The 26,340-nt window shown below is 34.1% G+C and overlaps 1 protein-coding gene and 1 long non-coding RNA gene across 2 annotated transcripts in view; one reads left to right on the top strand and one right to left on the bottom strand.

Annotated features, from left to right (window-relative positions):
• EYS (eyes shut homolog) overlaps positions 1-26,340 on the bottom strand; it is a 791,734-nt gene that overhangs the window by 610,416 nt on the left and 154,978 nt on the right. Inside the window, exons 8-10 of the mRNA XM_071445583.1 lie at positions 14,514-14,618; positions 14,112-14,251; positions 7,378-7,544 (exon numbers count right to left, since the gene is read on the bottom strand). Coding sequence (XP_071301684.1) covers positions 7,378-7,544; positions 14,112-14,251; positions 14,514-14,618 — 412 coding nt within the window. The remainder of the gene's footprint in view (positions 1-7,377; positions 7,545-14,111; positions 14,252-14,513; positions 14,619-26,340) is intronic.
• The window catches only part of LOC139598788 (uncharacterized), a 34,836-nt gene continuing 13,859 nt past the window's right edge, over positions 5,364-26,340 (top strand). Inside the window, exons 1-2 of the long non-coding RNA XR_011682008.1 lie at positions 5,364-5,467; positions 18,540-18,602. This is a non-coding gene — a long non-coding RNA (uncharacterized lncRNA). The remainder of the gene's footprint in view (positions 5,468-18,539; positions 18,603-26,340) is intronic.

Here is a 26,340-nt window from a genome sequence, read left to right as displayed (position 1 = left end):
TATAAATATGAGTATTATGCATTTTAATTGTTTTTTATGAAAAAAATTGTTAGCTGCTACAGTATCTCTAGGAATAAGAAATATTACAACCTATTTGGATATAAAATCAGTACAAAAGTGCTTTATTGTTGGCAACAAAAGTTATAATTTATGTCTAACAAAAGAAAAAGTATCTATAAAATGCTATAGATATTTTTCAGTATATTTTTATAGAAATTTTTCAGAGTATTTTTTTCCAAAATTTAGACAGACATCTAAATCATGTAAGGCTGGAGATGACTTTTTCATGGCTACCCTTTCTACCTTTTTGTTTTCTTTTTCTGTATGAATGAAAACAAATCTGAATTATCTCATAGCTGACCCCCATCTCATAAAATTAGAAAATCCCTTGTACTTGGCAATATATTCTTAGATTGATTCTCCCCTCCCCTCCCCTGTCCAGAGGTGTCCTCACACATGAGGTAATTTTACTATAATACATCCAGAAGATGGAAAGAACTAGCAAGTTAAAGAAGCCTTGATTATAGTAGTTTTCTCTACTGATCCATCTGGCAGAAAGAGTATTTTTTCCTTTATTTTTAACACAAGTGAATGCCCATGTAGCTCTTTGCTTCTGTCCTTGTTTACAGTGCCTGCATTTTTTATGGTAGACATATGGAAACTAAATCAGGAGCTGTGTGCCTTGGAGTACAGCTAATGGACACCAACTGCTGATGGGCTTTTAGTCCATGGACCAAAATAGAGCTTGCTTGAAGTAAGCCCTCCATTACTCATTCAGTGTGGTTGTGAGTCCTTCATCACTACCATTTTTGCTCTACAGATCCATTGCTACTGCAGTAATGACTCAAGTATAAATAGCTGTTGTATTCTGTCTTCCAGCCTCAGTCACTTAGTACATGAGAAATCTCTACCTTCTCTTCAGAGCTTCTCACACAAGTTGATTCTGTTTCTCATTTTTAAGGGAATGCAGTACACAAAAATATCATACCAATTTTACTGTGCTGATTTTGGATGGTGTGGAGTTCATCTTCACAGTGGCTAGTACTCATATTCTCTTGGACTTAATACACAGTTTTGGATTTATGCTGGAAACAGAGTTGTTAATATAGAGATGTTTTCGTTATTGCTGAGCAGGGCTGACACAGAGCCAAGGCCTTTTCTACTTTTTGCACTTCCACACTGGTGAGGAAGTTGGGGCTGCATGGGAGGTTGGGAGGAGACACAGCCCAGACAGGTGACACAAACTGACCTAAGGGATATTCCTGACCATGGGACATCATGCTCAGTATATCAAGTACAGGGAAGGAGGAAAAAGGGAGGGACATTTTGACTCATGGCATTTGTCTTCTGAAGTAGCTGTTATGTGTGATGAGCCCCTACCCTCCTAGAGATGGCTGAACACCTGCATGCCCATGGGAAGCAGTGAATTCATTCCTTGTTTTGCTTTGCTTGCGTGCATGGCTTTTGCATTTCCAATTAAACTGTCTTATTCTCAACCCATGAGTTTTCTAACTTTTACCCTTCCAATTCTCTTCTCCATCCTGCTGGTGCAGGAGTGAGTGAGTGACTGCATTGGGCTTGGCTGCAGGTGGTGTTAGACAATTATATTTATAACTAAATATAAATTTTGACTTGCATAAAATTTCATTATGCATAAACATTAAAAGCAGGTGTGCTTTTAGCTACCTTTAGTTGCATATTTTCTGAATCTATCTCCAATAATATGGTAAACAACCAGACATATTAATCTTTCTGGTGCAGTTAATCACTTTATTGTCTTTTTTTTTTTTTACAGTAACAATTAGTGTGTGCACTGTAAAAATGTAACTATTCAATCATTCTTTGAAATTATGGCTATTATCATTAGCATTGAATGGAAAATTTAACTTAGAGCTCTCCTTAAGAAAAACTTGAGGATGAAGAATTTTCTGTCCTTTCCTGACTATTACTAGTTATAGAGCTTATCTTCAGAGACCACAGAAGAGGTACACAGAAACAGATGTGATGTAGAATCTTCTCGTTTAGGTTTCATACTTCTGATTCCATACTACAAGCAATGATGTCATGAATTTTTCAGATGTCAATATATTTTTCAGTGCTTTGGTGTCTGAAGAAATCAATAACAGCTAAGAATGAAATGCACTTTGTTTTTCCTAGCAAAATTATACCTAGATGTCTTTTAATTTAGTACAGGTCATCTCCTACAACAGTGTATTTAAGTGCTGTGTTGTTGTTGTTGTTATTATTATTATTATCATTATTATTATCATTACTACTACTACTACTACTATATTTTTATTAAAATTCAATTTCTTTTATTATCTGCAGCAGTACTAAAATACTGAGCATGATATCAGAAGTTTTGACACAGATTGATTTTCAGTCTTATTTGCTTTAAAGCGTGAATGTTTCTCTATGATAAATAAAAGAAAAAGAATTGTATACAGATATATACAATACCAGAATTTCCATTTGTAAGTATATTTCTAGCTCAGGGAACTTGCATCTGGGTGTCATTCCTTGTGCTGGAGTCAGTAACTCCTCCCTCTCCTGCTCCAGCTTCAGCTCTGGGATGGCCTGTCTGGGGTGTGTGGGTGTGTGTGTGTGAGATCTCCCAGCAGAGACCAGGAAATGCTAATGACACCTCCCCAGCCTCTTTTTTAAGGGGGACTAAAATGTCAGCCTTACAGAATGGAGAAGAGTGAAAGCAGAAGCATGGCACCAGAGAACAGCATATAAAAAAGTTTTGTGTTTTTATTAATGGGAATAACAATACTTTCTTAGCTTCATGTATGTCCTTTCATCCACAACAAAATTTTGAGGGTAAGAGTTACTTAAAGAGAAAACAAATACCTCAATGCTTTTGCTGCAAACATGGATTTTAGTAGTGAGTAGCAAACACAAGTCATTTGAGGATCACTGTGCTCCCACATATATCATGCAGATGATTGTATGTTACTACTCCAGAGCCTGAACATTGTTAATGTCACAAGGTAATTTGATATACTTGTGAAATAAATGTTTAGTGGAGATGCTAAGATTTAGTCTAGGAAGGAATGTGTTGCTAAAATGAGAATGGTTATGGCAGAGATGCAATGTACTTCTACCAACTTTTTATCACTAAAGGTCTCAAGCAGCAGATGTGTGGGCAAATTGGCTGGTGCTGGTTTGTCCAGGCAGTGAAGCTGTCAAGCTGTCACCACAGGCTGCCTGCACTAAAGATGTAGTGTGGCTTGGGTTATTGAGTAAATAATCATGTACATTGAATGAATCTTTAAAATGACTGCAAAAAGCCAAAGACCAGTCTGAAGACTGAAGGTATGTCTATGGTAACCTGTGCTGGGAGATGACCTTGCTATTTTCTGTATTGATACAAGAGGCATATAGGAGCACTGAAGCCTGGAATTAGCAAAGATTTCCCAGAATCCCTCTACTTTATTTTCTTAATATTTATCATTCTTTTATATATATACATATATGTTTATTAGTATTTGTCCAAGTGTATTAGCTGCAATTATTCAGTATTAATTATCCCTTTTTGCCATTGAAATGTGAACTGCACACACATAAGTGGTTGAAAAGGTTATTTAGTTTCACTTTGACTTTTTATATGCATCTATATTCTCTACAGAAAAGCTGTTGTATAACTTATTGCATAGGTATTCCCTAAGAAATTGTGACATATATTCACCCGTCTTCTGGAGTTGTACAAGTGAGGAAAAGTATTTATCCTCTTTCTCTAGTGGAAGAAGCCTATTATTGCCGCAGAAAACTGTGTATATCACAGTATTAACTTTATATGGCACTGTCAACTAGGTCCTCCAGTCAAATTGTATATATAGTATAGTATGAATAAACTTGTAAAAAGAAAATTAGATAAAAAAAAATTCTAATCAAACAGCTCAATTTACCCAGCTGGAGGAAAATGGAAAAAGTCAAGGATGAATAAAATAATAGGAACTTTAAATTTTGTGATACTCAGAAATTACCTAAATTATATTTACTTTTCACAATCTTGCTGGCATCATGCAAAAAAGTGTTTCATATTCTAAAGCATTTTACTCTACAATGTATCACTTTACTCTTTTGTATGGAGATTAGTTAGTTATTTAATTGTGTGCACTGCAATTTGAATACTGAACACTGAAGAATGTATTGGCAATTCAAGTTTTACCATACACCAAACTTAATTTCTTAATGAGACATTTTCCTGCATAAAAACTAATGAAATGTTGATGTCAGAGCTATAGTTATTGACTAAAATACATTTTTGAAATATATTAGTTCATCATTACTTTTTAAACAGTGGTAAATACTGCAATATAGTTTCAACATTCTCAGTCCTTCTTGCTGGACTTTTCTGGGGTTGTGATAAATGTAACACTTCATCTGAACACGCTGGACTGAAGAAATGGGAAACAGGACAGGTAATGGAAACTACACCAAGTTTTAAATTGGGTGTTTTCACTCTGTTGTTCCTTTCCACTGAATAGACAATAGTAAAGTATCTACTGTTATTGTTTTATTTCAGTTAGGATTTTGGTTGTCCAAAATTTATAAGAAAAAATTTACAAGGGTGAGAAAATCAGAGTAATAAATTTCTGCTTGGATTTCAAAACAGGAGGTTATACTCCTCAAAGATCTCTTTCATTTTAATTATTCATTAAATGCTTCTCATTGAGGCATATTAAATCAGTTCTCTCTCTTCTCCTATGCAGAACACAATCAAACAATGCAGGTTCTTTAGAAGAGAAAAATTATTATTCTTTTCTTTGTAATCTAGAAACATTTTCTGTTTACTGAGGTAATGAATCTTATCTGTTGTTTTTTCTCTCACATATATGTAACCAAAGGTCAAGAGATTCTTTTGGCGTGTGGATGCAATTACTCTATTGCATGGTATCTGCCAGATTCATATTGACAGCTGCACCATCAACCCAGTGGCAAGAGCAGCAATTCTTTGAAGTTATCATTTTAAACTCATGCTGATTGACTTACTTCATGGTATCGCAAACAGCACAGACTCAGCTGGCAGTGCAACAATTAATTTGAATTAATTACAGGTTTTGTGTCACTGTGATTGGGGCCACTTTAGTTGTAAGAAAAGGCTCACTAAACCAAAGGAGTAAAACTCTTAAGACTTACTGTAATTATGAGGATCTTAGTATGCAGCCTTGCTGAGAATTACACTGTATGAAAGTTTAAAACTCCCCCTCCTTCATTTAGAGCAATTCCCCAATCTGAACTCAAAGGAAATGCTTTGCATATAGATAAATATACCTCTAGGTGACACTACAGTCTGGAACAGTTTTTCAAAATGGGAAAAGAAAAAGAACATGCCATGGTAAGGAGACAAAAAGCTAGAAACATTTCCTTCAGTTGACAGCTTATTCCCCATCTGGAAAAATAAAAAAATGATGGCTTGCAAAATGAGATCTTACAGGAGGGGGATGCTCCTGAATCAAAGGTGGGTATTTTCTATGATTTCCTAGTGTAAGCTTTATATATCAAGCTACCACTAGAAAAATACATTATGACCAAAATTTAATAATCTAAAATTTAAGATTTCTTAACTAGGAGAAAGGTCTAGAGTTTTATAGTAATTTTATGTAAATAAAATCTAATATATATAAAATTTTGGCATATCTTTATCTTCTGCACTCATTAGGAGAGATTTTGAATGGCTGTAATAGTTATAAAAATGGATCTCTGTAGAGTTCTTAATGGCACTTATACATTTGATTCTCCATATATTCTGCTGACAGTTCTCTTATGTCTTCCTGAAACTAATTTGCATCAAATACAGCTCCTGATAAATACTTTGATTAAAAAATATACTCATTTTAGGACAGAAATGCAATTAAACTCTTTAGAAAAGGTGTGTGCACTTACATGCAGCATTTTCTCTTGTATTTTGTTTTTTAATCATGTATTGGAAAGGAGAAATTGGTTTTGTCTCATTTGCTAACAATAACTTGGCAAATATCATTCTTTTTAGGGCAGGCATAATTTAGGCATTTTAAAAAATGCTTCACTGTCATTGAGAAACAACCACGCTCTCTCAACAGAGCAGATATTATAGAGTAAACATAATACACTTTGTTGTGACAAAATAGCCAGTTGTGTTCTTTTGGGGTCAAGTTCTCTGCTAAGAAAACTGACTGTCTGAGATTTGGATCTTAATGGTGTATTTTTCCGTTCCTTAGATAAACAGAGTAATCTGTCAATATAATTTGTCTTTCAATGACTGAAAAAGTAAGAATTAAGTGCTTGCTGTGAGTAAACTGAGTCTGGATTAACAAGTAAAATCAAAAGTTCTTTATTACCAGATGTCTTCAGAACTACTAATTTCTCAGTAAATGCTAGTGGATTTTGTAACATAAACATAGCTTTGTACTTCTATCAGAATTCTTTTCCTGATAAAGAGAAGAAAGCCACAGATTTAACAGTTAAATAAGGTGCAATATATGGTCCAGTATAATTTGATACAAGAGTTGACTGCAAAGTGGAAAAAGGAAGGATGTTTACTTTGTGAGGATTCTTTGACAAAAACTCCTTTAACTCTGATATACTGAGAATCAATCATTTTTCATCATTTGTGTGCCTGTTTAGTGATTTCAGTTAATTTTACAAAAGATACTTTGAAAACAGAACTGAAATTGAAGACATCTTTAATTGCTTCTATTTCTATCTTGAGCACAATTGCAATCTTTTCTAAGTAGAAACATTAAAGCATACTAATTACAGTGCTTCTAAATAGAGCATGGCACAGCATAGAATAATGTCTTTCAAAATACATTTACAGATATTATGGAGAAGTTTTATTTATTCTGGATTTTGTAGAGGAAAAATAAATAATTCAAGTCAGATAGTTGAATTCTGTTTATTGAAGAAAACCTTTCCTATTTATTTTTTCACCATATTTTATAAAATCTCATTTTAAATAACTACAGCAGGTTACAGTTCACTAAGGAGAACACAAAATTTATGTTTCTTTTAATAACTGAAATGATAATAAATTATCATTCAAATTTTTGTAAGACACTTTGTGACAGAGTCCAGGCTCAAAAAGTGTTTGCCACTTAAAAAAATTAGATTATTTGTTTATATGAGATTCTGCATAGCTGGTTTAACTTCTTTGACCAGCAAAGAGGAATATTTGTGATTCCTTCCTACAATGCTTCAGAATACACAGTTTTACTGAATGTACCTTTATGTGCATTCTTTATGAAAATTTGTATTCCATGGCATTTTTTGACATGAAAATTATATTAGTGCACTAACAACACCTTTTGTAATTCTTTCTGAAAGTCAAAATATCTTCATATGGCATAAAACAATTTATGAAGGCTTGCACAGATAGCAACATTTTAGTACCTGTATTTATTAATTCCATCTTCACATGTGGCTCCATGTTGGCACTGGTTTATCTCACAGTCATTAATATTCTCAAGGCATGTGTTTCCAGTCCATCCAAGGGCACAGATACAGTGAGATCTCTGATTTTCTTCATCGTAGAAGCAACTACCTCCATTTGCACATACCTGAAGATAGGAATTACAAATATGCTGTGTTGGGTTTTATGGTCAAATTCTGGTAGTGGAGGGAGTGCTATTGAGCTGTTTTCTCTGAAAAGCTGCCAGAAGCTGCTCCCATGCCTGACAGATGCCAGCCAGCTCCAGGGTGGACATACTGCTGGCCGAGGTCAAGCCCCTCAATGATGGTGGTAGAGCCTTGGGGTAACAGATTTAAGAGGAGGGAAAACACTTATTTCACAGAAGTGCAGCCAGAGAAGAGCAAGCAGAGAGAGAATACATGAGAGGATCAGCTCTGCAGACACCAAGGTCAGTGCAGAAGGAGGGGCAGGAGGTGCTCCAGGCCCCAGAGCTGAGATTCCCCTGCAGCCCCTGGCGCAGCCCATGGTGAGGCAGCTGTGCCCTGCAGCCCATGGAGGGTGATGGGAATGCAGAGATCCACCTGCAGCACCTGGAGGAGATCCACACCAGAGCAGGTAGATGCCCAAAAGAAGGTTGTGACCCTATGGGACACACATGATGGATCAGCCTGTTCTTGAAGGACTGCATCCTGTGGAAGAGACCCACACTGTAACAGATCAGGAAGAACTATAGCCCTTGTGAAGGGCTCACGCTGGAAAAGTTTGTGGAGGACTGTCTCCCATGGGAAAGAACCTACTGTGGAAGGGGAAGGACTCCTCTCCCTGAGGAGGAAGTGAGGGCAAAGCTGAAGTGTGATGAACTGACCATAACTCCCATTCCTCATATCCCTGCACCGCTGTAGGGAGGAGGAGGTAAAAAATGGGAATAACAGTAAAGCCAGGAAGGAGAACGGAAGGCTGGAAGGTGCTTTTGTTTTACTTCTAATTATCCTGCTCTGATTTTGTTAGGAATAAATTCAACTATTTTCCATAAGTGAAATCTCTTCTGCATGTGATAGTAATCATTAAGTGATCTGTCCCTATCCTTATATCAACTTATAATCAATTTTCTCTCCCCTGTCCAGTTGCAGAGGGCACTGATGGAATGGTTTCAATGAGCACCTGGCAACTAGCCTGGGTCAACCCGCCACATACATAGAGTTTTTTCTTTAACTATTGGATTTTTTTTTCCCCCAAAGAGTTTAATGGAATAAGCCATTGGTAATAAATACGGTTATTTATTCTTTTTATGTTGTAATATTAAAAAGATACATCTCCAAGAACCTAAAATACTGAATGTTATTAAATCAATATATGAATTTATTGTTTAGTCGGCAAAATGCATTTGTGTTTTAATTTAACAGTAACATTTTTACAACTGCCCTTAAAATGTGCTTGTTTTAGGAGGGACAATAGTAAACTAGACTGGTTTTTTTTCATTGAGAGAGTAGAGCAATTGTTCCTATGTTGTATAATTTAGCTTAATACATGTCTATCAGGAAAATACTGATTTTTTTTCTTTCATTTTAATTATAATGCTGATTCAATCTGTCCTTGAATCTTCGTATGTTTATAAATTACATCTATGCTGTGGGAAAATCAGAAGCTGCTTTATTTTCAATTTGCAGATACTGAAAGATTGATAAATTTAGACTGGAACAGCTTTTATCCTTTTTGCTTTTAATTGCTAATATTACTTACTAAACCAGTATTTCCTGTATTCTTCAAAAATTACAGAAAATTATAAGTCTGAATTAATGCTCCTTTCCTCATTTTACTTTTTAGGCTTCATTTTCATTTCCATGAAAATTTTGCCAGTATGAAGACAGATAACTACATATTCATTCCAAAGCAATTAAGACCCCTCCTTCTAATCAATTGGTTTTTAAAGAAAATGGTGTCTAGAATATGACTTAATGCACTAGTACTTCAGTTTGATTGAGTCTGAATCTCTTTAAAATGTCATTAAGATTTGTAATAATAACAGTCCTTGGCAGAAATATTTAAATATTCATTTGTCTTTGATTAAGTTTTAAATTGACCTTAAAATGAAGAGATTTTTGTTATGCTCTCTGTACTGAATTTTAGATTTACCTTGGGATACTTATTCATTATAACAACATATTGAAGGAAAATGCAGTTCAACGTAAATGCATTCAATGTAAACCCCTTCTATGATATGGGAATTGTTATATTTTATTCTTTTAATGTGTTTTCTTACTTTTGTGTTTATGTTTTTGCTGGATTTTATCCTGATGCTTACTATTTTCTCAAAGCTCAAATAGGTCAAATAAGCTCATACTCAAGAAAATCATCCAGAAAAACCTTGGCAATTAAGACAAATATTTCAATATTGCCACGTTACGTTTAATTTATTCTTATGTCATTTTGATACTTTATACTGTGAAGAAAGGTGCCACCCTTTAAGGTGTTAGTGTAATCTAAAGATTTAAATTGGAATGAAAGCTATGGAATGTATTTAAATACAAATCTTATGTTTCAACAGACCATAAACAGGCCTATTCTTGTCAGTCTGACCATCATACTTCTGTCTATGGCAAGTACTTTAACACAAATCTGCCTTTTTATGTAGTTGTGATAAAATGTAAGAATCACTTTCTTCCAAAATCAACCAGCAGACTTTATTTCAGCTAAGAAATATAATTAGACCTTAGAGGATTTTGTTCTTCTCCTATCTTTCCTTTGCAGGAATTGAGGGATATAACTGTATGTCCGTCTCTTCTCTAAGTATCACATGTTGTCAAATGCTCAAAATAAGGCAGCAATCATTATTTCCAACCCCTCTTTCATCTTAAATTTCATGGAATTCTCTTCAGTTTGAAGGAAACTGCAGTTTACATAGATAAATAACCAGACACATATGTGTATTTTCCCCCAAGTGTACAATTTTACTATAGTCTTCAGGTTTTATTATTGAAAAGTCAATTGTCCCTGAGTATTCAAATTTTTCCAGATGTGCAATTTTATTTAATCTGACCTATATTCTTTCCTAGACTGGTGGTACACTAAGCAAGTAGATAAAATGTTTTTCTTAAAAATATTGAAAACAGAAACTGCCTTACTTTTACAGATGAGGAAACTTTGTAAAGTTGTATATAAGGATCAGAACAAACATGGAAGTGGCAGCTCCGCTAAACACTAAATATGTACTAAGCATATACATATTTCCATTGAAAAATTTGGAACTATGGTCTTGACTGCAAGTACAACATGGGATCATGGCTCATAAAAAGAGAAAATTTTCAAGTAAAATATGCAAATGGGGCTCCATAAATTTCAGTATTATAAAGGTGTAGATAGACTCTGAGAAGAACTTTCACATTTGGTTTAGTTCCTAACTCATATGGGAATTATTTTTGACAAACCAAGTTGATGTCTGCTAAGCAAGTCTGTTTACATCTTAAAACTGAAAAGAGAATGAAAAATAATTGTAAAGTAGTTTTTAATTCCTATTCCTTATTTCCTTTTAAAAACAATAACTATTGGTCAATATCTTGCAGTTCCCATAGTTTATGGCTGCACTTTAGAATTTTTCATAGTAGGAGCTAAAGAAAACAATGATTTTTTAAGATTGTTGACAGAATCTTGAAAAATAAGTGTTTTAAGGGAAGCAATAAAATTCTTAAGATGTAGCTGTACTCACTAAAAATAATCACACATAGAATCATAGAATTAAGGCTGAAAAATATGTTCAGGATCATTGAATCCGAAACTTGATCAAACACCACTCTGTAGCTAACTGTAACATTAAGTCTCACATCCACTTGTTTTTTGAGCACCTCCAGGGATGGTGGCTCCACCACCTCCCTGGGCAGAGGGAGGTGGTGGAGCCCAAAGTTTAACAGTCCTTTCTGGGGAAAAATCCTTCCTGGTATCCAACCTTAACCTCCTCTGGCACAGCTTGAAGCTGTGTCCTCTTGTACTGTCACTGGTTTCCTGGGAGAAGAGGCTGACCCCCACACGGCTACAACCTCCTTTCATGTAGTTGTAAAGAGTGAGAAGGTCTCCCCTGAGACTCTTTCTCCAGCCTAAACAGCCTCACTTCCCTCAGCTGCCTCACATAAGACTTACTTTCAGACCCTTCACCAGCTTTGTTGCCTTTTTCTGGACACCCTCCGACACCTCAATATTTTTAATGAAGTGAGGGGCCCAGAACCTCTTAGGATGCCTCTTCATTTGTGATTGTTTGGGTCACAGGTGGACTTTCCTGTGTATATAAACAGGTATGTAAAACTACTCAGGGATGCAGTGCCTCCATCACTGGAGGTTTTTAAAATGTGATTTATAATCTAACCAAGGCTTTCTTTTCCATGAAATGTTGGACTAGATGGTCTTATGAGATTCCTTCCTACCTGGGCTGTTTCACGGTTCTGTGATTCTGTTACTTGGGCCTATCATGTTGCACTACAGTTATTTGTTATTATGAGTGGTCTTATCAATTCTCTATGAGATCCTGTTAATAAAAACACTAAAATTTGTAGCATGCATTGAGCATTCAAATGGAAAAAGTGATTTTTTTTTTTTTAATTCCTTTTCATGTCTACCTGAGTATATTACAGAAGAAAAGGTGTTATACCATGAAATGGCTAAATTTGGTCCTGATGGAAGTCACTAATTTAAAGATGAAAAAATTTTTATTTATTTAGAGTTCTTTCATAATTCTTCATCCAGAACAAGCAGGCATTATCCTAATTACAAAGTTAAGATTCAATTTTAAAATTTAAAAGAAGATATCCCCTCTTAATCTGTTCACCTCAATTTTTTTAATATTTGTTTGAAAAAAAAGAAATTAAATACAACACAACACAACAAGTAGTGCACTACTTGTTGGGCTGGGAAGGAAAAAACCAAACCCTAATGCATTAATATCATTATATATTTATACAGAGATAGAAGAGCCCCACTTAATTACATCTATTTTCTGTTCAATAAGAAAATATTACAAATAGTAGCATACTTTTCAATCTATTTTTCTGAATACAGAGCTAAAGCAGTTCAGCATAACAGAGATACCACTGAAAATGTAAATAAATGAAAGGATGCAAAAATGTATACTTATTTTCTATCCACAAAAAATAAATTAAGAATTAAATGCTGAATTATGAAATTTATTGACTAATACTAATCTTTAATTTCAAATTATTGTTTACACTATTTCAGAAATGCACTAAAATATTTGTTTGAATACAGCCTTTTGTTTTTTCCAAGAAGGAAATTATATCAGTTTAATGATATGTAAGCTAAGAAAACAGGTAAACTCAAGTATATAAATCCATTATTTTATTTTCTATTCTTTTTCCCATTAGAAAATCTACTAATTATTCACATTATGCCCAAATCAAGCATCTCATATGGTGAGTGTATATTGGTACATATATATATATTCACATGTATATATATAATTACTTTTTTCCCATATGACATTTATTATAGTCTTTGAAATGTTTGTATGAATAAATTAAATGTGTCTGCAGGATTTTAAGTGAATATTACAGTAAAACATTTTACTAGCTCCTGTCAGCATCCTTGGCACACCATCACTTCATGCTGACTAGCCATAATGATGAATGCACCATTATGATGCTATGCCGTGTACCTGCCAATATATTTGCACTCAGTATGACACTTTAAATCATAAAAATGTTAAAATTTACCAGATGTTGAACAATTTAAGTATAAACCTTTGAGCCGGTGAGTTTTTCAGTGCTATATTTCATGTTCACTAATAAGTGTCCACTCATGGACTTGAAGGTGACATAAATATTGATTGTTCTTTGTAAATATGTTACTTACTAATCATAGTATATTTTTATGGTGCTATATTTCAATAAAAGAATTGATAAAGCCTGTAAAACACTTATTATCATGTTTGTGTACTGGTTTGGAAGGCTAAATAGCATTATGTACAGAACTTTTAAAATAGCTATCATAATAAAAAGTGCAACAGTATTTAAGTTTAACCTATACCGAAATCTCACAGTCCACCCTAATATGAATGAATCCTTCCCAAATACAATTTAAAAGGTCATAAAGGACTGTGAGAAGGATACAACAAATACATTTCTTTTACAAAACTTTGAAAGTGTAAAAGTAGTTTTCATTTCCCTATGATGTGAGCATTGAAGAGTAACTTGCAGGGCAAATTTGGATTTTTCTAACAGCCTTTTCATCTCCCATTGCAGTGTAATTAGTCTTGCCTTTTTGTTGTTGAATATAATTTGTTATTTTTTGTTTGTAATGAAAATGAAACTTCTATAATTCTTTCTGTGCATTGCTGTACCATCAGCCCTCTGTCTGGTAACTTTTAAACATACGAAAGAATGCCAAGAGATTTTGCCTAAAGTTCTTCAAGTTTCAGAATACAGCAGCAGCAAGTAGGGGACAGAAGGAGACATCAGTGACAAAACCTATAAAGAACAAGAAAGGCAGAGCTCTGACATTACATGGCTTGTGGGACAGTGACCAGACTAGTCAGATCATGCACTTTTACATGCGTATGTTTCACAGGAAAAGGAAAATTAGCATGAGAATATTTCAAGAGTGAGTACTGTGTTTAGGAAACCAGTGCAAAATGAGGCTTCATCAGCTCACTGCTATTAAAATAAGTTGTTTGATTTTCCAAAAATGCTGGGGGGAATATATCACTTTATCCTACCTCTGTGTTTCCAATACATGGTGATAAACATGTGTAATTAAATCCATGAGATTTATCCATACACACTGCTCCTGGGGCACAGCTTATATTGTTGAATAAGCAGGCATCAATATCGAGTTCACATCTTTCACCTTCAAAACCTGCACCACAAAGAGAATGTTTAATCACAGTTCATTCAGAATATTGACATTATGTCTGTTCAGGGTGTTAGCAGTTAACACCACTCTAGTAGAGTTATTTGGCAGTTTTATTTTGTGAACAAAGAGAAAAAGTGCTTTTCTTCATAAAAATGTTCACTGCATTTGTTGACATACCGTGCTATTTTTATGGTGCTATTTCTTAACATAAATATTTGGATGGCATTTTATTTGTTTTGTCAGAAAAAAATTACCAATGGCTCACCTATAGGGCAAGTGCACTTAAAATGATCTTCATAGGCAATACATGTTCCTCCATTTTCACATGAATTGGAACCACAGCTGTCAATTTGCACCTCACAGAATTCTCCTGAAATAAGAAAAAAGTCCTAAAATTATTAGGAATTAATATCACTTTCTTAAGGAAACACTGGAAGTCATATTAGTAATATTGATAGAATAACTTCCTTTAAGTAAGATCTCTGGGATATTGGTTAAAGATTTTGTGTATGTTTGCACAATTTTTTTTTTGCTCCACTTATACATATAAAAAATAGATTTCAGTGTTCCAAAAGGTCAAACCAAAAATACTTTTTCAGCATTTGAAACAATTTAGGATGTACCCAGAAGGAGATACAGAGCAGAAGAGGGGGGATTTTCCCTGGAAATAATTAGCTGAAATGGAGGTAATGCCCTATTATTTACATTTCACTATGCATTTTCTGAGCTCTGTTTTGGCTAGGAAAAATTTATCACATTTATTTGAGGTAACCTTTAGTGTGATTCACTGAACAAGTTTCTCATTTAGCTGAAAACTGCTTTTAGCCCAGCAGGAAGAATAATTAAACTTGTAACTGGACAGTTCTAAAAAAAAATGTACTGAAGAGATGTAGATCTCATGGAATGTGATATGAATCAATAAGGAAGACCATCAGGTTTACCATTAGACTTGAAAGACACCTAGATTTGACAAAAACAAAGCACTTTCACTTTTTATTCTTGTTCTTTTTGGTATTGAAAACAAATTCATGAACTCTGTATATACATTCTTGATTTTTTTTCCTTGTTATTGGTGTGCTTTCCTTGATTATTTTTTTAATTTACTATTTTTACAGCAGGAATTTGGAGTGGGGAGGGGGGAGAGGGGGAGAGGCGCCAATTTCCAAATTTAGAAAAGATAAAGAATAGGGAAAAGAGGAAAAATCTCTACTGCTGCGAAAGGTAGAAGAAGGTTCAGGAGTTTTGAGATATTTTGAAGAGGAAAACTTCAGAAAATGCAATAAGTGTAAATTACTGATGCTTTTACCACCAACTTGTTTGTAATCAGTGTTAGTTTATGGCTTAAGCAGAAAACATAGAAGAGCTGTACAGGAGAAAAATGTTTGGAAGGAATATACAAGAAATGTGGATAATTTCTTAAATCAGATAATATATCCTGTAAAATTTCAAGTCAGAAATTAGTATTTTATTTGAAATTCTTCATATGTCAAAAAAAAGGGAATAAAGTTACTTCAAATAATGAAATTGTTTTAAAATTTTTAATATCTATCCTTTTGATCTAAAGCTAGAGACATCAGGAAAACACAACTTAATAGGATAAAATTTGGTAAGAAAATACTATGTCTCTTCTTCAATATTTCCTGCCAATTTCATTCACTTTTATTATGCTGGAATGGAGTCTCAAATTACGAACTAAAGAATGCTTTTCATGGACTTCTGCAAATTCAAACAAGAATATGTTGTGATTTGTTGGCCAAAAATCTCTATTTTGGGCAACAGGTGCTAAACCACAAGTGCAGTTTCATGTTTATACATAAAGGTTGACCAGCATGCTTTTAAGGATTTTTAACTATTACTCTATCCTTTCAGTTCTCAGTTAAAAATCATCCACTAATAACATCTATCTATATTTTAATAGCCAAGATTATAATTTATTATAATTATAAAGTTTACTGAGTTAAAAATGTTGTCAATAATATGTAATAATAGAGAACATAGGAAAATAGGAAATTAGATATTTCCTGCTATTTATTATTATTATAATATGTAATATTACATGGAAAATTATGGGCAACCTGACCTTCCATATTCAAGATTCTCATTTGCTCTCTTCATATTGACTCTAATGGTAATTCAAAGTATCTGCATTTCTTGGGAGATTTCATCACGATGAATATTTTACAAAGCCACTTTTCCTGTAATAGTGGCCAGCAAAGAGGCAGGCTAACACATAAATAGATATTTTCATTCCAAAAGCAACTGGATGTGCTAAGGAAATTGCAATCTCGTAGGAATTGTGGGGTTTCATTTGTTTTGTTTTTCTTAATGAGGTTTGGAAGGCAAAATCAGGAGGAAAAAAAAAATCTGAGAAAAAAACTTTAACTCAATATATATTTTGGATCAATTTTTTTCATGTTTATTCATGAGGATGGAATTGTCTTGTCCATGAAACCCTTATGAATAAATATTAGTGCAACCCAACAGGGTTGAAGAATTATTTTGCTATAAATCTGAAATTCTTATAGTGGCTGTATCCTTTAAGCAAACTTTATGACTTTTCCCTGCCACAATGAGGTCAAGAAAACCTAGTAAATTCAAACTGTTATAGAATTTATTGGAATCTGAATACTGCTGAGAAATGCATAATTTATGGTATTAAAGTCTGATTAAGTGATAAATGGATATCAGGAGAGATCTCCACAGTAATCCACTTAGCTTTTAATGCCTAATTATCACTTCATAGTGAGTAAGGGCTGAGTAATTGAGAAATGCAGTACTTAGAGAACTCAAGATTTTTGTGCACAGTTAAGCATGTTATTCTTCTGTCAGGAATAGGTTCAGTAGGCCCAAGGAACAAAGGGGAAAATAAAGAAATTTTACAACATTAGGAGGAGGGAAAAAATTTGATTCAAGACTACTTATTAACTACTGTTGCACTGTTTATTTTTGTAAACGACCTTATACATTATTTATCTAAGGATGTGTTCTTAAAAGTTAAATTCTTTTATTATTTTCCTTAATTTTCTTTTACTACCAATATATTTAGAGGAAACTTTCTTTTCCTCCTTGGTTCTTGCTCTTTTAATTCCCATCTTATCTTTTGCTTTTCTAACTCCATCCATACACACAGATGTAATTTCTCCATGTTCCTTTTATGCAGCTTCCAACTTCCACTGTCTGTGTACGGTGAAATGAGACATTTAATTGCATTAACACATTAAACCTAAAAGAATATACCTTGCTTCTCATTTGTGTATTTGTTAGCTTAGAATCCATGATTAGCTAAAACAACTGCATAGCTCTGGGGTTCATACCAGTCAGCAACAAAACAGATAAATTAGTGTACTTACGTCTATACCTGATAATAAACTTGTATACTTATATTGTATATGTATATTTAAATACATAACCACAAATAACCTAATTCAGGTAAAATTCACCAAAGAATTCTAAAAAGACTAAAATGTGACATTGTTGAAAAAACATCAGTAGCGTGAGGAATCTTTTAAATGCACTTTGGGACCGGAAGAAAGAAAGGTGGCAAATTCAATATAAATTCTAAAAGTAAGCTGAGGGATTTTTTCCCCATAGTCCTGCAGAACAACTCTGCCTTTTCTAGCAATAGACCATAAGCTTTGCACTTAATTTGCAAGAACTGAGGGTCATCAGACTTTTCTGCAGTGATGTTTTACTTGGCCTATTTTTGAAAATAGTATTTTTCTTCTGATTTGCTTTAGTTTTTTTATCTTTACATGGAATAACCATAGGTTTAAATAAATAAAAACAAGTAGACGTTATAACTATGATTGCATTTACTAGCCTAATGCAGTGCTGTATACAAATAGAGGGCTGGTACCATAACAAGAGACCTTAAGAATAGAGACACAGGATGTGATGTGAGGAACACTGCAGTGATCAGAGATGGGAGACCCCATAACAACAGGCAACTCACCAGTGCCCAGTTAAAGAATGAAGACCTCTAGCTGGACAAAACTGGTCTGAAGGCTAACAAAAAGCACAAAGAAATTTTATTTAATATACTTTAGACCCACCATAAAATGTAAATTAAGATCTAAAATAGAACTGCAGTCCAGTGAAAAAAATTGTGTAAGTGGACAAATAGAAATGACCCCAAGTGGATCCTGGAGATGCAGCTGGCATCAAAAGGAACATATTTATCTACAGTGGATTTGAAAAATAATCTAAAAATATTTATTTTGTTGAAACTTGTAGGTTTAATTATATTTTTTCTGTTATTTTACTACTAAAATTCCTTTGTATTTCATTTTAGGATGGTGTTTCACAAATCCCTGTGAAGAAGAGTTATGCTTCTGAGAGAAAAAAATTGAATAAGGTAAACCCAAGAACAACGCAATAATAATATTGTAATGACACAGCTTTGCTAATTAACATATAAAGGAGATAATTTCCATTATCTCATGAAAAACAAGAATTTATTGGGGTTGGAGATAACAATTCCAAGACTGGAACTCATCATGTACTAAGTCTGATTAGATTTTGATTAGGTGTAAGTGGTTAGGCATATTTACACCATATCATGGGCCAATGTTCTAGTAAACTATTTCCTTTTTTAGGAAAGCAACTTAACCTTTTCAACATAAAGACATACATGTCCAATAGGTAAAGCAGCCAAAGTAAAACACCTAGGTTCATTAGGTACTGTCCCAGCTTCATAGACTAAGGGGATACAAACTATAATAGGAACATTTTCCAGCTCAAGTAAACATTATTATGCTTATTCTCAAAATTTACCAGCTATCATAATTTATTTACATGGAACTGAATTTAAAGCTTTTTAAAGAGATCAAAACGACTTTCACTGACCACAATCAGCTTATGGCTTAGTGCAATTGTCTACTACTGCATGAATTATACACAGTCAAATGAAAAATATGCAGTTAAAATTTTACCTTCTCCTGGTTTAGAATGCAACTAATCATTTAAGGGCACTTAGGAATAGTCCTTTCTGAAAGTCCTTCTGCAGCTGTTGGTTAAGCACAGTCTTTAGCTGAGTTGCTTTTTACAGAATGTCTTTAAATTTGTTTGAGATGTATTTTAATAACCTTGGCTCCTAAATGAACTCATTATTCTGGAACATGCAATTAGACTTTTGACCATTTAATAGATTATCTGTCCTTTCTCTTAGCTGCACTCAGGATTCAGATGGAAATCTGGCCATAAAGATTCATCTCTTGGCAAAGTCTTTTGCAGACCGTTCTTTCAAAGATTCGTTTATTCTTTTGTGAAGGTTTTGTTTGTTTCTTTGTTTTGTTGTTGGTCAAAGTGCCCTTTATATATCTCATTAAAATCTGGTTCATATAAAAACTACAACAGGTTACTAGGAGAATATGCAAAACAATTTTCACGCCTGGAACACAGAATTTTCATCTAGCTTGATCCTTTTTCACTCATCCTAAGTGAAATATGAAATAACACAGAACAGTCATTCACAGAGATACCCACTGAGAGAGGGCAGATTACAGAAAGAGAATTCCTACCTAGCCTGGATAAAAAAGCACCATACTTGCAGGTCCCTTTGCTCTCTGTAAGACACTTGAACATCGCTCTTAGGTTCCAGAGAGGAGGTGGAGCTTTTTTAAGTTTTGGAAAATATTCCTTGGCAAATTAGGTCTAAATATTTAGATACAGGGACTCTGGATTGAGAATAAGATAATAGTTTATGAGCCCGGAGTAAAGATAAATATCAGTGCACTGAGGCAACAGTCCAAATTTGGGTGGGTGACATAAAGATTCCTCGTGGGATAGTAGAATAAATTGGGTTGGAAGAGACCTTTAAAGATCATTTAGTCAAAGCCTCCTGCAATGAGCAGGGACATCTTTAACTCAGATTACTCCGACTTGTCCTTGAATACTTCCAGAGATGGGACATCTATCACATCTCTGGGCAACCTCGTCCATTTCACAACTTTCATTCTGAAAAATTCCTTCCTTATATGTAGTGTAAATGTATTGTCTTTCAATTTAAAGCCATTACCCCTTCTCATTGCTACAGACCCTTGTAAAAAGCTCCTCTCCAGTTTTTTTTTTTTGTTTTGTTTTTGGTAAGCTGCCGTATTGAAATGCCTCAATAAAGTGTTAAGAGATTCTTTTCTCCAAGCTGAACAACCCCAACCCTCTTAGCCTTTCCTCACAGGAGAATTGTTCCAGTCCTCTGTACTGGCTCTGTGTCCTTCCTGTGCTGAGGACTATAGGACTGGATGCAGCACTGTGATGTAAATTCAATATTATTTAATGTCCTTATCTGAATTGTTCTGATCTGAAATGTAAATTAAACCTCCGATACAGAGTTTATACTAAATTGGTGGCAAATGCTGAGGAGAAAGGTATCATGAAAACAAATCTAAAGTCAAATATTTTGAAGGAACACATGTGCAAAGTGAGATATCTCAGTAAATAGAAATGGAGGCAAGTATATTGCAGGGAAAAAAAACTTGAGCAATTCAGAGAGTCCCAGAGTGAGAACAGAAGTACATAAGTTGTTGCTGAATGTAAGTTTCTGATGTGATTCAGGTTAAAAAACCCAACTAAACAAGACCAATAGAGAAGATAGTTCTTGAAGTGCCCAAGAAGTCTGTTTATTTGACAAGAGAAATATACATTATAAGATACATCACTAACACAGCTGAAGTCATGCTTTAAGTCTTTAGCAAAGTGGTATTGTATATCATATTTCAACAGAATGTACTTGGGTTGTTTTTCATTTTTTTGGGTTTTTTTTAATAGGAGGAACAACTATTGAGCACAAAGGTTGAAATATAGCATAAGGAAGTCTAGATTATTTAGTTCATAGATTAACATTATTCCAACTTCAGTGGAGATACAGTAGGTTATGCCAGCTAATGATGTTGTACATTGTGTCTGAGAGAAAGGAAGTAGTATAGGATTTGCCTGGTTATCCATACTTTAAAGAGGATATTTGATATTCAAAGCTAAAAGATGTAAGTCTGAGGTCTTTTAAAGAACTAAAATAGAGCTACAGAAATCAGCTTTGTAATGAAAACAGTCACTACATCTACATTATAGCATTATTTATCTTTCCAATGCATTATATATTTTAAACATGCTAAAATTATATCTACACTGCCTGCCTTGTCATGTTTTAAACCCATTAGTGTGATAGGTGATTTGTAATGCTGTTGACAGTTTTTGTACCTTGGCAATATCTGAAATTGTGTACTTGGCTGAGTAAACACAGGTTCAGCTGAGAAGCAGAAAATAATGTCTCTATGGTTATTATAGTAAATTAGCTTTTTTAAGCACTTCAACTTGTTCAGAAGACTTTTTTTCTGATTTTGCATAAAAGGCCTACATCACTCATGTTTCCTATTGATGATGTGATGGTTTTTCCAGGGTGATATATAGCTATTTCAATGTTCACTATCTATCCAGCTACCTCTCTGAATGTTTGGGGAAAGCTACAGTTTCCCTTGTCACTAACAGCAGATTTATATATTTGGGAATATGAATGAATTATGCAGTGATGTTCTCAATAAGACACTTACAAACTATCCACAAAGAAAAATAAAAAAAACCAAAAAACCAGCCTTTAAATTTTTACTCTGAATGAATAAAAAAGGGAAAATATAGACATCAATAGCTGTAAACCCAGAAGAGCCAGACAAACTAAAGGAAATCAGCACAGTTCTAACTCCTTGACAGGTAAATCTTTGAGTTGTATGCCTTAGTAAAATGAGGCATGGTAGGTTGGTAGGAACGGGGAAGCAGGAGAATAAAATGGTAGGCTGTGTAACATGCACCTGCACTGAGGTCAGACTTTCACAGGAATACATTGTGAACAGGAAACACTCCTGCTATGTCCCCGAAACTTTGCTACTTTTAAAATATTCAGTCAGTTGTGTAAATTTCTTCTTTAGTTTGAGTTCTGGGCTAATAGTCCCAGAAAGTCAAGTACAAGTCAGCTGGTACTTCTCTTAAAAAATACAAGGTTGATAAAGATGGGTGAAAGTCATTTTTGGAGTTCATGAACAGATGTAGCTCTCTGAAAAATTCCATATGCCATGTTTAAGGGTGTATTTTAAAGCATGTCTTTTAGTTGAGAACTTTACTAATTATATGCTTAGAAATCCAGACCTTGATACAGCCATGTTTCTTAAAAATACAACAGCATCTTTAAGATAACCATAGCTATTCTTAATGAACAAAAATTCCATTAAAATTCCTACTTACTCAAATGGGCAAAATATACTGTGCACAGCAAATTAATCCAGAAACTGAACTATTAGGAAATATGAACATACTCATAAATATCCGCCTGCACTGGGAGCATTTTGTTCCATTTTAAAAGCAGGCAGAACTTAAATACTGATATTACATTTCTCCTTGAATTTTTATGTAGAATGTTTTTATAGTCTTTTGGCTTTTCATGTGATTGCTGCATGCCAAAATATTAGAAGCATTTCCAGCACAAAATTTCAATAGCTTTAGTAGTTTGTGTGGAAATTAGGACCTGAGAAAAAACTGTTGACTTGAACTACTGTAGATCAGAGTCTGCTTGGAGTAGTTACAAGTGTGCTACAACATCAGACATTAGCCCTAGCCCTCATTTATTGTCCAGGAGTTTATCTGCTTCATTTAAATATTATGCCAGTATGGATGATGTGTCCTTTTTATTTTTTCATTGTTTACTTCTCTATCCTTTCATTGCAATTAGTACTGTTGAATGCCCTGGATGGACTGAAACTGTTGTGTTTTCATTTAATTCATCTTGCTATCATCTTAGGTGAGAGTTCTTAGTACAGATCAGTGTCCTTATAACACACTTTCTGGTGAGGCATCACCTTGAGTCCCGGGTGCAGTTTTTGCTTTGGGTGCTACAATATGAGATGGATACAAAGCTGTTGGAGAGCATCCAAAGAAGGGCCACAATAATGTGAAAGGGCTTAGAAGGGAAACCCTATGAAAAGGAGCTGAAATCACTTGGTCTGTTCAGGAGACACTGAGGGGAGACCTCCATGTGATTTGCAGCATCCTCACACAGGGAAGACAAGGGCAGGTACCAATTTCTTCTCTGTGGTGACCAGTGACAGGACTCAAGCGAATGAGATGAAGTAGAGTTAAGGAAGTTTTAGGTTGGATATCAGGAGAAGGTTCTTCCCCCAAAGGGTGGCTGGGCAGTTCAACATGCTCTCCAGGGAACTGGTTACAGTGCCAAGCCTGACGGCACTCAAGAAGTATTTCTAAAATATTCTCAGGCATGTGGTGTGATTTTGGTGTGGTCCTGTGCAGAGCCAGGACTTGGGCATGGTGATCTTTGTGGGTCCCTTCCAATTTAGTACATGTTATCCTTCTGATGTATACAGTCAGTGTAACTCATGTTTTTTCTTGGACTTTTACTGGCTTTGGGAGAGACCTGCATTGTGAGAAAATTTGAAGGAACAGACAAGCTAAAATAATATTCCTTTCACCCTAACTAATGCTATATGGACACACCTCCTAAAAGGCATTTTAAAAAGCAGGTAAGGTTTCTGGGCATCTGCTGAAGAGGATTAGAATGAGAAGTACTTTGGTTGCTCATATTGCTTTCTGTCAGTTATCTCTGAAATTTCTTCTTTAATAAAAAACTGAGTCTTCTGAAAAGCAACAAGCTGTTCCCTTTTTATTCACCTATGAATGTAAGTATTCTGAGTGAATTCCTGTAGCACTCCTTAACAAGTGACTTCTTTTATTCCATTATTTCACTACATGGTCATTGATGTTTGGGATCTATGTGCCCTAACCATTTCTCTTTCAGAAGTGACAATCACAATAACATATAAAGCGCAATGAACAAAGCTTAAAGTGGCAGCATTTGTTGCTGAGACAGATACTGATGTGTAATTCCAGTATGCTCCTGTGATATAGCTACCTCCCATGATGATTCAAAAATTCCTTTATTTGCTCACCTTTACTATAAGGATTAGAGCTGTGGGAAAAAAGTACTACTCTTTTTATCTATTTGAGTTTTAAGACGTAGGAGATTACCACTGTACTTTGACATGAAATAGAGATCTTCCCCAAATATTCTAGAAATGGCAGAACTCTTGCCTGCTAGCAGTAAGTATTGAATGAATTCCTTATTTTGCTTCCCCTATGTGAACAGCTTCTGCTTGACCTAACGATTTATCTTTATCTCAACTTTTCTTACTTTTCTGCTTCTGATTCTTTCCGACACCTCACTGGGGAAGAGTGAACAACCAGATGTACGACACTTAACTGCCCACCAGGGTTAAAATATGTCAGCACTGTATCCTTGAGAACAAAAGAATTTAAAAAGGTGCATTTGGCCAGAGAGAAGGATTAAAATAAATGTTGCCTTATCAAGGCTTTGAAAGACGTAGGAACTTTTATATCCCATAGCTCGTTCTCTGGGACATGAGTTATTCTGGCACCAGAGATATCTTCTACAGACTATTGTTTCAAGTATCCAACACAGTTCAATAGGGCAATCTTCATCAAAGCATGCTTATATATATTTCCCCTATACCTGTAGAAATTAGAAGATCTGTCTCAATAAAACAATGGAAGAGAAAAAAAAATTGTGGATAAATCTAGGAACAATCTTAATGAGTGTTATAAAAAGTTTTAAGATAAGGAAAAAGTATGCAATTGAAGTAGTACTTTAAACTCTGGTTGGCGAGTTTTCTTGGGATTCAGATTATTTTAGCAGTAGTAAGATTATTTAAATTAAAGGACTTTTATGTGAAGTGAAAATGAAGTGTCTAACATGCCAAATCAATTCCTGCCAATATGATTGCTCTACTCACAAGGAAAGAGCAATAAATTAGAGGAATTTTATTCAAGGACAATTAGTCTACTGTGCAGGACCTGAGAAATTGCTGATATGGATTGTTTCAGTGCCCTAAGACATATTACTTACAAGCACTGTTGTAGAGTCAAAGGTTTTTATCCACTTTCAGAGAAGAGAAAAAATAAAATGAAAATAATAAACAAACAGTAGAAGCAAATTGAAAACACCAAAGTAAAGACACCTATTCATCAAAAATAACTATATATTATAACCTTTTATTCTATGAGCATTTAAACTTAACATTTATTTTCTGAGTAAATGACTCAATTTTTTTAAAATATAAACAGAAATAAAATCTATAGTTTAAAATTTCATGTATATACATCAAGTTTCTACAAGGTTTTTTTAAAGAGTATGGAACCAAAGTGAAGTGGGTTTATTACTTTTTAAATCAAAGTTCTACTTTTCACAGCTGAGAATGTTACATCATGTCATATTTTGTGTTCCCTAAGATGTTTGTTCCAAATATGATAGAATGTTAATGCAAAAGCTGCAGCTGTAGTGTTTATAATTTAAAAACACAATTAAGAACCAATAGATGTGAAACTACAATGGCTTTTCTGGTTGCAGAAACTTATTTAATTCAGAGTCAAGTAGATGTACCAAAATTGCTACTACATTTCCCTTCTCTTTCTAAATACATAAATGAAACAATAAACAGGTATAAATTAATTTTTTTATGGATCAAGACTGAAGAAGTAAGTGGCTATGAAAAAGCAGAAAAAGTGGGAAAAAAAAATCAATTGCAATATATAGAACCCCTTACCAATGATAATTTACAAAAATAGAATCTTGGCCTCATAGAATAACCTCAAACAACAAAGTTGTTTCCACTTGAATTCAGCCATGACTCAGCGTTTGTCAATGTTTAATTCTATTAATTGCATATATTTATTGCCATTTATTGTAACCTGTTGAACTTTTGTTTCATGATCATATTGTACACTAGAAACTTTAAATATCTCAAAAGCTTTGAAGTATCGTGGTGAAACATTACTTTTATTCACAAATTCATAATTATAGGCATCACACCAGTTTTAAAAAGTCAAGCATAGATTGAAAAACTAAAACCCTAAAGGGAATAATGGAGAAGTGAAAAGAAATGTTGATAAATAAACTCTGGGTTATTCAACTGTTATTTCTTTTTTAATGGTAGTAGATTTAAAGTCTGTTTTCTCTGTGTATTGACATCAGTTCTTTAGATTAATTTTCATTCTTTAGGTAATAAACATTGTTCCTATAT

This window comes from Agelaius tricolor, unplaced genomic scaffold (assembly GCF_023055355.1).
Source record: "Agelaius tricolor isolate 1412-34295 unplaced genomic scaffold, bAgeTri1.0.p SCAF_1, whole genome shotgun sequence".
Taxonomy (NCBI): domain Eukaryota; kingdom Metazoa; phylum Chordata; class Aves; order Passeriformes; family Icteridae; genus Agelaius; species Agelaius tricolor.
This window is presented reverse-complemented; position numbering and strand designations above follow the sequence as displayed.